The 14,061-nt window shown below is 41.2% G+C and overlaps 1 protein-coding gene across 1 annotated transcript; it reads left to right on the forward strand.

Annotated features, from left to right (window-relative positions):
- The first annotated feature begins 7,992 nt into the window (after window positions 1-7,992).
- LOC114687419 (cathepsin 7-like) lies at window positions 7,993-13,340 on the forward strand. Its single transcript, XM_028862080.2, has 8 exons — window positions 7,993-8,098; window positions 9,142-9,278; window positions 9,569-9,691; window positions 9,774-9,920; window positions 10,474-10,698; window positions 11,179-11,341; window positions 11,837-11,954; window positions 12,941-13,340. The coding sequence occupies exons 2-8, from the start codon at window positions 9,153-9,155 to the stop codon at window positions 13,038-13,040; spliced, it is 1,002 nt and encodes a 333-aa protein (XP_028717913.1). The 5' UTR covers window positions 7,993-8,098; window positions 9,142-9,152; the 3' UTR covers window positions 13,041-13,340.
- Window positions 13,341-14,061: the final 721 nt, after the last annotated feature.

Below are 14,061 nucleotides of genomic sequence, written 5' to 3' on the forward strand. Positions count from 1 at the left end.
GAGTTTTTATCCCAAGGACTCCCATGGTCATCCCCAGGCAACACATGCTAATTCCAAAGCTACTGCTTCAATAGTGGCATAAAATTTGTGGGAGTAACCAACAAATATCTGATTGGATTTGAGGCCTACTCCATGAGATGGAACCCATGGCCAACACTACTCCAGTGGCCAAGAGCCTGAGACCTGATATGCCTGGAACCTAGCAGAAAAACAAGTACTACTGAAGAATATTAGTATTTGCTAAAGGAACATAGAAATAAAATGGCTTCTATGACATTATGCTGTACACATAGATCAGTGTCTTGCTCAGCCATCATCAGAGAAGCTTCTTTCCTTCCTTCCTTCCTTCCTTCCTTCCTTCCTTCCTTCCTTCCCTCCTTCTGTATTTATTATGGGAATAAATACAGAGACCCACAGCTGAACAATGTGCCAAGAGTAAGAGTCCTTGGAAAACTCAGTCCTAATTTGAATATCTCCATCAAATCCATCTCATCAGGGTTCAGGAAACCCTATGGACAAGGAGGCAGCAAGATTTGTAAGAGCCAGAGGAGATGGAAGACACCAAGGAAACAGTACATTCGTAACACAGTGGGAATGATCCACACATGAACTCAGAGATGGCTTGCACAGGGCCTGCACTGATGTGGACCGGAAGGGGTCACAGCACTGAGAGGGGACATGGACACAAGCCCCATTTCTAACCCAGAAGCTATCTTCAAATGTAACTGTTCACAAATGAAAGATTAGTTTTCTATTCCCCTGGGGTCTCCATTCATTATGGTATCTCCCTCTCCATTCTCCCACTCTGCCCCTGATCCAGCTGGGACCTCCCGCTCCCCTAAGCTCTCTTTCCCCCGACCCTTGCCCTCCATTAACAACCCCCCCACCCAGTTTGCTCATGTAGATCTCATCTATTTCTCTGTCGTTGGGCCATCACTGTGTCCTTCTCAGGGTCCTCTTTACTAGGTAGCCTCCCTGGAGTTGTGAGTTGCAGTCTGGTTATCATTTGCTTTACATCTAGTATCCACTTATGAGTGAGTGAGTACTTACCATGTTTAGGAGAAGCAGAGTACTAGAGAGGTCCCCACAAATCCACTAAGACACCTCCACTGTAGACTACTGGCAATGATAGAAGGAGTGCCTGAGCTGACCTGCTCTGGTGACCAGATGGCCGAACACCCTGGCTGTCATGATAGAACTCTCATCCAGTGTCTGATGGAAGCAGATGCAGAGACCCATAGCCAGCAGAGCCCCAGGTGGAGCTCCAGGAGTCCAATTGGTGAGAGAGAGGAGGGATTGTATGAGCGAGAGATATTAAGACCATGATTGGAAAAAGCACAGGGACAAATAGCCAAACTAGTGGAAATGCATGAACTGTGAACCAATAGCTGAAGAGCCCCCATGGAACTGGATCAGGCCCTCTGGATAAGTGAGACAGTTGTTTAGCTTGAACTGCTTAGGAGGCCCCCAGGCAGTGGAGCTGGGACCTGTCCTTGGTGCATGGGCTGGCTTTTTGGAGCCTGGGGCCTATGCTGGGACACTTTGCTCAGCCTTGGTGTAGGGAGGAGGGGACTGGATCTGCCTCGGCTGAGTCTATCAGGCTGGACTGACTCCCCAGGGGAAACCTTGCCCTGGAGGAGATGGGAATGGGGGGTGACTTGGGGGGAGGAGGGCTGGGGGGGGAGGAGGGCAGACAGGGGAATCCATGGCTGATATGTGAAATTAAGTTAATTGTAAAATAAAAAAATTAAAAAAAGAAAGATTAGTTTTCTCCAATGGAGTCTTACTTCATATGCAAACGATTCTGAAGGCCAGGCTCCATGCCCAGCAGTTGATGGCCAACATAAAATGAAATCAATGGCATTTAGAAAAGTTCTTTGTCTCATAATGGTTTGTCAGGGCTTATTTGTTTGTTTTGTTTTACCTTTGCCTATATATTTTGATCTCCAGTGCTGTGTTATAGGATTTCTGTGATGTGAATATGTGTATATCTACATCTATATGTGTTTCATTTTTTCCTTTGCTCCTTTTCTTCTGTTTGTGTTATTTGTTTTGTCCTCTTAATATTTATTTTTTATTTTATCTAATTTTATATTATTTTTGTTATTATTATTATTTAGATGCCTATGTGTATCCTGAGGGCGTGGATTTGGGTTCATGCAGAAGTGGGGATGTCTGGATGGACTTGGGGAAGGAGAAACCATAATCAGAATGTATTGTCTTAAATAAAATATATACTCTCAATAAAAAATACTAAAAATGAAAAGAAATAAGCTCTGGTGTCTCTATAAACTCAGGAAGTAAATGGTAAACTGGGCTGTGATTAATAATAATATCTATATCTTAGAGGACACAGTGTGTTGTGTCCAGGTCACCATGCTGTGCACTTTTTGTATACATCATTTTATTCTCATAGCAGTTCTTTCAGGTAGATTATTTACACTTTATAATTTAGGAGACCAAGACTCACAGTTGTGGTGGTATTGTGTTCTCCAAAATATTGTGTACCCTAATAAACTTATCTCGGGTCAGAGAACAGAAGAGCCACTAGATATAGAGGCCAGAAAATGGTGGCACACACACCTTTAATCCTATCACTTGGGAGGCAGAGATCCATCCAGATCTCTGTGAGTTTAAAGCCACACTGGAAACAGCCAGGCATGGTAACTCACACCTTTAATCCCACATCCCAAGAAGTGAGCCTTTAATCCCAGGAAGTGATGGCAAAAAGCAAAAAAGTATACAAGGTGTGAAAACCAGAAACTAGAAGCTTTTAGCTGGTTAAGCTTTGATACTTTTGAGAAGCAGTTCAGCTGAGATCCATTTGGATATGAGGACTCAGAGGCTTCCAGTCTGAGGAAAAAGGATCAGCTGAGGTATTGGCAAGGTGAGGTGACTGTGGTTTGTTCTGCTTCTCTGATATTTGAGAATTCACCCCAATACCCAACTCCAGGTTTGTTTTTATTAATAAGACTCTTTAAGATTCATGCTACACACAGTGGAGGCAGGGATTGTCTAAGGCTATGTTGATAGTTAGGTCAATACTCTGCTTTTCTGATGGCTGAATCCATTCAAGAGCTAAACAGTAACTAGTGGGCAGCTGCTTTGAATGCCTTATCTAATTCCACATCCTCCCTTATATCCTATATTCTCTTCCCCAACATGCGTCATAATATTTTTAAAAGTAATTTGAAAATGGATGGGTCACTAAAATCTCTGCAATTACCTAAAGATAAAAGAAAAGTGTGTGTGTGTTGATTATATATACAGAAAGAAAAAATGTGAAGGAATTATCACTGAAACAGTTCTGTAAAAGCATCATATAGGCAAAAGAAAGAAAAACACTGTGTGGTTTGATGATAAATATCCACATCAGCTTGGGTATTTGAACACCACGTTCCCAGTCAGAGAGATTTTGTAGGTACAATCTTGATAGATAAACTGTGACTTGAGGTGAATTTTGAGATAATATAGCCTCATTCTACTTCCAGTTTATTCTCCTTGCTTCATGTTTTCCTTTTGAAAATTTGCTACTCCCCAACCCACCCATCAATGCCTGAGGCAGGTGGGAGAGCTGGCCGAGGTCATAAGAGCAGAAGAGCTGTTCCTGTCCCACCCCCCACATCAGCTGCAGCACTCGGGAGAGTGACCCCTACACCTTGCCTGGGCAGCACAGTAGCGCTGGCCCTGAAGGTGTACATGTGGGAGAAATGACCCTGAGGACATGAAAGCTAGAGAACTGGCCCTGCCCCTTGCTCATCTCTGCAGTGGATGAACTAGCCAGGGTAATGCTGGAGAGCTCACCCTGGAAGAGAAGATAGGGGAGAGCTGGGGACTGACCAACATGGCAACTTCCCAGTCCCAGAACCAGGGTTATGTGTTGGCCCACCCCAATATCCATCCCACTGTGATCTTCTGGAGGGTGGGGGAGGGGTTCAGTCCTGTGGATCAAGGACTACAGGGTCTCTACAATACAGAACAGCAATAGGATATCCAAGAAGAGTTCCAGTAAGGGCCAACAACCAATATAGTTGGTTAAACAAGACCTGTACAGTGACAACACCATTTGTTTTCTCAATGTGGATGTAGAAAATTTTACAGGCGCCCCTTAGATGAAGAAATACAGGCAACCAATTGCTGCAGAGAAAGGGAGAAGTGGATTTCTCCAGGACAAGCTCCCTGGTAGCTATCCCAATCCTAAATGATCAGGCTTTACTACAATTCCATTAGATCAATGCTAACGGATGAATAATATACATATTTATACATATGCAGGAAGAATAAATAAAGATGGGGTCATGAAATTCACAGGCAGCAGGTGGGAATGGAGGGCTGGAAGTGGCAGCAGGAGGTGAAGAAATGATTAACTACAGTACTCATGTATGGATAAGATACTTCACACACTTTGAGAAAATGAACATTTTAAATAACTACATGTAAATATGCAGTCTTTGATAATCCTTTTTCATGCTACTGGAGCTCTAGAAATTAATTTGTTACATTATTTTCCCAACACTCCAATGGCACAAGGATAATAATACTCATTGCAATAATGTTTGGAAAATAGTGACAGTATGTTGGATATGTGCATCAGTATGTAGAAGATTGCTATAGGATGATCTGTGGCAGAGTTGAGCCCATGTGAGGGATTCTGATGACTGAGGACAAACTTCTGAGTATCAGACAACACTCACCTTTCACATCATAAATGGAGGGAAACAAGAAGCTTTGGCCGGACTCTTCCTTGAGACAAGTGGTGGCATGGTGGACTTTCAAAAATGTCACTGAGCATTACCCCCGCCCCATGTACTCTGGAAAAGGACTGGCCCCACCTCACCGCCTTTCCACTGTGAACAAGGATTCGTTGCATACACGTGCCACTGTTCAGGGATCATCAAAGTGAAAACTTGTACAGATATTTTGGACAATGGGCTTGACAAGTTTCACAACTCATTTCACACAGATCAGGGATCTTTAATCCCCATTTTTCTATTTGGATTCAAACTCCTTGGTACAAAGAAGAGAAAACTGCTACTTCACATTGTTTTTTTTAGCTCATAGCATGACTGTCTTCTATGATAAATGTCTTCTATTGCTGTGATAAATGACATGACCAAAAACAACTCGTGGAGGAGAGGGTTTATTACATTTGTCCATCATCAGGAGAATCCAAAGTAGGAAGGCTGCGAGGAGTTAGGAATGTACTTACAGTCCTCCAAGAAGTGTGATGAGTTGTGAAATACATTTCCATTCTCCTGGACTGTGGCACTGTAAGAGTCAGTTTGGTGGGCAGATTTGATTCTTCAGATAGCAGTCTAAGGAGCAGCCTGAGTCCAAAATTACACACAATCAGACCATCACCTTCCTCATTCACTTAGATAAATATCCAGGATGGAGGGCTGACAATCTTCCTCCACAATAATTCTACATGATAGGATATATAGGAAGGTATTTCACAATTTATCACACTTCTTGAAAGATCACAAGTGCATTCCTGCCTTCTCACAGCCTCCATGGAGGGTGAGATTCCTGGACAATAAAGTGAAAATGGAAGAATACTTGCAGAGCTCCTTCTGGTGGGGAATATCCAGCTGTTTCATGTCATTGTTACTGACACCTTCCTCCGAGTTCACAAATAAACAAAAGTTCAACATACTCGGAGTGTTACAGTAGAATTCCAGATGTGTGAGAATGGTCAAGGCCATACCTGCCATTGATGTGCTGTTCTCCAGAGTTTCTAGTTGCTAATAAGGTTTGCCTTGTGTCAAATGTGATTTCATAGCCACAGGTAAAATTTTGGGGAGGAATTTCTTGATATGATTTTCTGTTTCAAAATATATTTAGGTTTTAAAATTTAGTTGTGAGGTTACAGGTGTAAGAAAGAAATTATATAAGGAATACTGAAAAAGTTTCCATCATTCCTCATTCTTTCATTACCTCATTTAAAAATGGAGACTTAGGTACAACATAAAAGGGTATAAATTAGAATTTCCAGAATATCTTAATTTAGGTTACCAATCATTTACATCTCCAGAAAACTAACCTCATTTCTAAATCCCTTACCTCTTCAATTAGAACAACATTGAGGAAGAAGAACTTTAACATATTAACAGATTGTTTTCTTCTCTGTTGCAAACTAGGTCATGCTAGAGCAGCTTAGAAATCACAAGTGAGCTTTAGATCCTTTCACATGATTCCAGGACCACACTTGATTCTTGAGGTAATCTGAGAAGATCCCTAGGTCTCTGCAAGAACGTGGTCATGTTTTGACAAAAGTGCTCACTCACCTGGTGCTATATTGGATAACCAAAATCCAAGGAAACTGCTGCCTAAGAGGAACTTGTCCTATGACATCATTACTAGGAAATGTTTATTAAGGACGCTGGAGATACGTATAATAAGGATGACACAGTGGGGAAAGTGGGTCTGCTCAACATAAGTCCATATAACAGAGTTTATAGCCAAGGAGAAGGGTGGGCATCTGAAAATGTGAAAATATTGCAACAAAACAGAATCAGAGTTGAAAGACTGTGGCTGGATAAATGTTCAGGATTTTTGCTACAGTCAGGCAAGGATGAGTAGACTTCACCTGGGTCACAGTGGGGGAAGAGAACCCTGATAAGATTTGAAGGGCAATCAGATGGAAATACTGATTTGTGGTGACTTGACTTATCAGTATTCTTGAAGGAAATGAGATAACAGAATGGTGTGCATAGACATTGTTAGCAGAGACTCAAAACTCTAAATGGAGCAGTCCAGTTTTATTAAGCAAGTAATGAATACTTAGGCATTTAAAAGACTTATGGTCATTATACTGGGCTACTCTATATGACATAAATATTCATCACTGTTTCTATTACATTTAGAAATGTATTGGTTGAATTTAGATTTTGTGCAAATTGGAGACAGGTACAATATAAAAGGGTATAAATTAGAATTTCCAGAATATCTTAATTTAAAGATATTTAAATTAAATATTAAATATTAAATTAAATATCTTTAAATTAAAAGATTAAAAGAGGATAATTTGGCAGTAGGTATAGGGGACTAATTTATTTCCTAATGGCTCCTATTTCAATACTGGTATGGTGGAAACTACCTCTACCATGCCTATGGTAAAGAAACACACTCCGTGTACGGTAGGAGGCAAAATCCTAAACAGAGAAAATGAAGTGAGGGGTGCTAAGGTTGAGGACACTGAATAGAGGATTATTGTTTAATTAGTCTGTAGCTTCCCAAAAGTAGATGAAATCTTCCCAGAGATCTACTTGGTGATGTTTGTACAACAATAATTGTGTCCTGAAGGCCACTGAGATTTATATCTATAATGTATGTTGAAATTTCAGGTGACAGATGTGTTACTGAGTGAAAATATTGAAAGATTTGATGGTGTTTGGCAATGGGTGTTCAACTTAACCTCAAGTAGAGAAATGTCAGATAGTTTCATGAGACCATGCACACTAAGACTTCTATTTCCCTCCTTGCTTTGGTCTTGAACACTTCCTATATGGAATCACCCCTCCATTAGGCTTCTTATGAGTACTAGCTGTGTTCCTGTGTGACACCGAAAAGAAAACATGACAAAGTTAGTGTTCTCACGGGATCCCAATGTAGTAGTGAAGTAAACATGAGCTATAAGAGTGGAATATGCTGAGAGTCCACTCCATGGTGGCAACCTACACCTCTTATTCTAAATGAAGTGCTATGCTGAAATCCTACACAGCTTTTCCAGGAAACATCCTAACCTCAATTTATACCTACTGTTGAGTTAAATGGCAGGCTATTGTGTGATCCACAGCCTAAAGGCTGATTCCATAACTTCCTCTCTGAAGGTCCACAAGTTCAACTCCCCATGGTCCACAGGAAGCAGCCCACACCGACCCCTCCAGGACAGTTAAGATCAAATCTCATTAGAAGCCTGGAGGCCAGATCTGGTTATCCCCATAACCAATCGGAAGAAGGGAAACGTTGATGGAAAGGGCTGATTAGACAGACTTCGGATTTAAAGCCTGAGTGAGGTGTTGCTGGGCCAGATTCTGACATCTCAGTGATCTCTGAAGAGCTTCTGGAGTGCTCTGAGGAAACAGCAGTCACCAAGGTGAGGCCCTGCTTCTACCAAGACAGAAAGGGAATTGATCTTGGAGGAGAAGCCTTGAGAGACCATAGAGAGTCAGACAGATCTCCAGTAATGAGAATATCTTTTCAACTTCAGCAGCCCTTCTGTGTAGAGGTAGAAAAGGGTTGAGAAGCCAGACAGAAAACCATATCCCACCTATGTCCAGGTTTGTATAGGTTCCAATTCAGTGCAAATCTGGTTCTGGCCAGAAACAGTGACAGCTGATATCATGCATACCAGGGTTATGTTCATCTCATTCTGAGCCTACAGAGATAATTTTCTTGAACATCACCACTAGACAGAAGCTTCTTTTCATGATTGTTGTGTACAGAAGTATAAGGTTGCATGTCTCTAGTCTAGAACACGGCTTATGAGACCCAGCTGGTCCTGATTCTGAATCCTAAGAAGTCTTTATCTAGTACCCTATCATCACTAGTGGCTATGGATTCCGGTGGCTTTTCCATCTGAGCCTTTTCTCGTGGAAGTAATGAGTGTGTGGCCAAGTCCCAATGATGGGGTCAACTACTAGTAAACTTGATGTCCCCCATAGGAAGGAGGGATAGTCTAGGATGTTTTCTTTCTAGAGGGAATGTTTCAAACAAAGCCCATCTCCTGCTTTGTATTAAGAAGGGATGTGATGCAATGTGACCCCCAGCTCCAGGAAAAATCTTTTAGTTCAGATCAAATGCCACATCAGAGAAGTTTTGTATCATTACAAATACTTGTTTAACTGTTGCAAGACCCCTAGTTATGTAGGATTTGAATTTTGCTGTCCAGTCACCTTTCTGATCACATCAATTGGCAGGACATGGCCGACTCCATGAATTTCTCCCACATACTCTGCAATTTTATGTAAAAACTAAGTGCCATCCATGGCATCTCTAGTCCAAACTCATATTTAGTCATTTAAACAATCTTTGAGTAAATATTTAGGAGAGTAGTTGGAATAATTTTATTCAGCATAGGTGGCTTAATTTCTCAAGAGTGTTGGTGTATTCTCCTATTCATTTTTGTTTACTCTGTAGGTACTTAAGACATGACTCCTGCTGTCTTCTTGGTCATCCTGTGTTTGGGAGTAGCCTCAGGTGCTCCAAAACCAGATTACAGTTTGGATGCTGAGTGGGAGGAGTGGAAGAGGAGCAATGAGAAAACATACACCCAAGTAGGTCACATGGACACACAGAGGGTCCTTGTAGAGCATGTTCATTGCTGCTTGGGGTTCATGGATTTAATAGAGGTCATAGATGCCACCCCTACTTGAGGTATTAGTGTAACATGGCATGAACACAAGGTGGCCACTGTCTCTGCTCATCAGGGTGTTGAGAGTGGCTTGCTTTAGTGTCCCAAGATCCCTCTCCATGACCTCTATACATATGCAGCAAGAAGTCAACTTGGTCAGGTAGTGCAGGGGTATAATTGGAAATAAATGACATTTGTTATGTTTATTTCCAGGAGGAAGAAAGACAGAAGAGAGCAGTATGGGAAGAAAATGTGAAAATGATCAAACTGCACAGTGAGGGGAATGGCCTGGGGATGAACAACTTCACTGTAGAGATGAATGAATTTGGTGACATGGTCAGTATGACTCAAACTGTTTCACACTTTTTCATTTTCTCTTCTGTTGTTTAAATGGAGATTTTATGTACTTTCCTTGAAGACTGGTGAAGAAATGAGGAAAATGATGATGGAGGGTTCAGTTTTGACTCTAAAGAATGGAAAACGCATCCAGAAACGAGGCGATCCCAAAATCCCCAAAACTTTGGATTGGAGAACACAAGGCTATGTGGCTCCTGTGCGAAGACAGGTATTACAACATCACATGACTCTCTTCCTCAACTACTGGGATGCAACAAGTTATAAACATGTCTATCTTATTTAACTGTGGTATGATATGCTGTTCACCAAACATATTTTTATAACTTGACTGCCACAGGTATTGTCCTTAGCATTCAATTGCTAGTAAATGTTTCTTAGTTGTCCCAAGGAATGAGGAATCCCTAATCCATGCCTTACCAATTATAGGGCCCATACAGCTATAGAATGCATACCTATCATTTCTATGTACTACTTAGTTTTAAACCTCTACCTAGTGGCCCCACTTTATTTCTCTCCAGATTTAATTTATTCCATTAGGGACATTTATCACACTAGGCATCCAATAGATCATGGTCTTTTGTGCATCTGTGTGTGTATGTATGGCTAACCATTGGGGCATGAGATACCTCCCCGTGGAGCGTGATCTTTCCTAGGCATCCATAAAATGCTAATAGTTCATTTTTGATAAAGCATTCAATAGCTTAAGTTATTATTGCAGTTAGTATTTGTTTGTGGACAACAGTTTTTTCTTCTCTGTTCAGCTAGGTTGTGGTGCTTGTTGGGCTTTTGCTGTGGCTGGTTCCATAGAAGGACAGCTGTTCAAGAAAACAGGCAAACTGATCCAACTGAGTGTACAGAACCTAATAGACTGTTCTAGATCTTTTGGCACTGAAGGCTGTGATGGAGGCAAACCTTATGGTGCCTTCCTATATGTGAAGCACAATGGAGGTCTGGAGGCTGAGGCAACCTATCCATATGAAGCAAAGGTGAGTGGGCTTCCTGGGATGTCATTTTAGTTTGGCTAGGGAAAGGGGAAAATGGCAGAAATTATAATCCATTTCCTTCAGACTTCACATTGAATGTAGAGTCTCTCTGCACACCACCACTGCTGTCATTGCAGTGTCCACCATTGCATGGTTGCCTGATTCCACGGTTCCATGTAGCTGTTCCTGCTTCTATGCACATGGAGAATGTGCAAACCATTTCACATATAATACAGGTTTCTGCTCCATAAAATTTTTTTATGGATAGGAAGACCGATGAGGTGTCATTGAAGACACGAGAGCTGATTTTTCAGTTCCAAATCTCCCAGTAACATTTCACTTCCTGGAATGATTTATAACAGTCCAAATGTGGGGATGGTCCACCGCAAAGGTCCGAGTGTTATGCTTCTGACTCTTGCTCTCCAGAAGGTAGATGGAAGTAACCAAGTCTTTTAACTCTGTATTTATTTATTTATTTTAAAGGAAGGACGCTGCAGGTACCGTCCTGAACGTTCTGTTGTTAAGGTCACCCGCTTTTTGGTTGTCCCAAGGAATGAAGAAGCCCTAATGAATGCTTTAGTAACTCATGGGCCCATTGCTGTTGGAATTGATGCTCAACATGCATCTTTTAAAAACTATAAGGGAGGTAAGTATGTGTTTTTCTAGATATTAATGAAGAATGCTTGTGACCCTTAGGGACATGCCAGGTTGATGTCTTAATATTGTATAAAATTTGATGTGAGATTTAGTGTTTGTAAATTTTTCACTTGTCTCTACCATTATCATATGTTATTACTATGTGACATGACATCTCTATGCATGTGAGCACTTCATTATTTATCATTCTTGTTTAACTTTATTTTTCTTTCCTCACTTGGTATATTTTTAAGATGTGGAGTGATTGTCTTTCTAGAACTGGATTCTAAAGAGTGCCTTAAATTAAGTTATTTATGTTCAGTTACAATTTCCTGAAATAGGGTTCTATTAGTGAAAACATGAGATGTGAAAGAGTCATCCTATATGAGTGTAGGGAAGGACTTTCTGTCTTTTTAGTCCAGTTATAAAATGCTCACTTACTGTTGTTGACCATGATCATTATCAGGTTATTGGAGTCTTTCACTCCCTCGATCTTATTTTTCAGGTATATACCATGAGCCTAATTGCAAACGTGATTCTCCTGACCATGGTTTGCTGTTGGTTGGCTTTGGCTATGAAGGCAGAGAGTCAGAGGGCAAGAAATATTGGCTGTTAAAGAACAGGTATAGATTGCTGAAATTATTTGTATTTTAGGTTTCAAATGGACTTTCTGTTTGTTGTTATAGTTTATATTGTCACAGAAAGTGTGGTTACAATTAAGTTGAGAAAGGAACCTTTTCTTTTCTTTTTTGTTGTTCAAATGTGGTGTGTTTGTGTGTGTGTGTGTGTGTGTGTGTGTGTGTGTGTGTGTGTGTGTGTGCCTGATGCTGATAACAGTTGTCTTCCTCAGTTCTTCTATATTGAGGAAGAGAGTGTCACTGATCCTAGAGTTTTCTATTTTTGTTAGTGTGCTTATCCAGTTTGTTCCAGTTATGTCTTGACTTCTGCAATTACAGATTGGCTGCTAAAAACATCCTAGTTTTCTTTTAATGTTATTTTTATTTGTTGTATGTGTCTGTATGAGTGAATGCTGTGTGTAGGCAGATGCTCATGCAGACCAGATGAAGATGCCACATTCCCTACAGCTCCAGTTACAGGGATTATGAGCTCACTGACTTGGGTACTGTGGTGGGTGGGAACTTTTGTCCTTTGGAAGAATTCCAAGTGCTCCTAGTCACCGAGACACACCTTCAGTCTCATTCTGGCTTTAAGTGGAACTCGGACTCCAACTCCAGACCTTCCAGTTGTGGGATCTGGCTTTACTGTCTGGTTCCTGTCTTTGTCTGGAGCAGCTAACATATAATGTATGAACACAGAGTTCAGATTCTGTTGTTGATTTCCTTGGGAATCAATATAATATTTGCATCATTGATTTTCTATTTCTCATTGGTTATTTCTGAACAACCTGTGGGTGGAATATGTCCTAATTCTCCCTGCTATTATTTTCACTGTTCTCTGTGAGATAAATCTTGGTACTCTGGAATTGACTCTGCCTTTTCTGATGCTTTCTATTAAATTGGCCTCTGGCTCTGTACTCAAATTCAGAGTTATTGTAAAATTCCATTCTGCTGTGTCTTTTCTACTAAATGGAAAACCTGATTTCTTTCAGCCATGGTGAAAATTGGGGAGAAAAAGGCTACATAAAGATTCCCAGAGATCAGAACAACTACTGTGGAATTGCTTCCTACGCCATGTACCCCATATTGTGAGCTGCCCAGGGGTAAGAAGGAAGGGAAGATATTAGGACAACACATACAGAAGAACTCCATTGTTGGGCCCATAAGGCCGGGGCACGGGGCCCAATGTAACTTCCCGAGCCTAGCTCAAGTTTTGTGACCTGTCCTAGGACATGCCTTCAGCATAGGAGTGGCTCAGCACTACCCGACCTAGAATCGCTTCTGCCGAGTAACTGCTGAGATGGCATCATCTCATTGGCCCACTATCCTCACCCTTAACCCCAACCTATATAAATTCACTCCTGATACAATAAAGTTCCTGCTTTGACAAGACTCCTGGCTCAGTGTGCTTCTCTCTGGTGGACAGGGGAGGTCTGGGCCATCCCCACTCATCATCCTTCTCAGCCCCAGGAAAGACTGGCTGGCCTGGTCCTGCCTCCGCCCTACCTGTCAGTCAGACTGACACTCCATCCTGTTCAAAGTGACCACCCTGCTGTGTGCAGGAGACACTTGAGTCATTGAAAAGATAGGGTAGGGTGTCCAATCTGTGGTATGTTTGCTCTAGTAACCCATGACTGCTGCTGTAATTGATGCTCTGCACTGATTTGTGTTAAGAATTCCTGTAGTTACTTGATTTTAATTTTTTCACTGTCCCAAATGATGTCTTTAAAATAAAAGTTAAATTCAAATATAGTGTCTACATTTCCTATTTTTGTAAGGTGACTTTTTTATGGTTAAACATGATATTCATCTTGAAGACAGAACTGACTATGGTACTGCAGTTCTTGGAGAAATAGTGGGTGGCTCCTCTCTGATGGATGGTTTTCCATCACTGATTGTGATCTGCTTACAGGGTTCTATTTATACATCACCAACCCTAGTCTGAAAGATTATATGAAAACTCTTGGGTTTGATATTTTTAGTTGATATGAATTCACCCAGTTTCAGTTCTTGGTCTCTCTGTGCAGAGTGATGGCCCCTTGTACTGCTTTACTCTATTGTACTGGATTGTGATTCTCCCTTGTCCAGTACCTCAATCTTATACCAGCTTCCC

This window comes from Peromyscus leucopus, chromosome 5 (assembly GCF_004664715.2).
Source record: "Peromyscus leucopus breed LL Stock chromosome 5, UCI_PerLeu_2.1, whole genome shotgun sequence".
NCBI lineage: Eukaryota > Metazoa > Chordata > Mammalia > Rodentia > Cricetidae > Peromyscus > Peromyscus leucopus.

Bases quoted from the DNA above. Each gene is read 5' to 3' on its own strand.
- LOC114687419 (XM_028862080.2), top strand. From the start codon at position 9,153: ATGACTCCTGCTGTCTTCTTGGTCATCCTGTGTTTGGGAGTAGCCTCA. The intron at 9,279-9,568 runs GTAGGTCACATG...GTTTATTTCCAG, and splicing joins ATGAGAAAACATACACCCAA to GAGGAAGAAAGACAGAAGAG. The intron at 11,955-12,940 runs GTATAGATTGCT...GATTTCTTTCAG, and splicing joins TATTGGCTGTTAAAGAACAG to CCATGGTGAAAATTGGGGAG.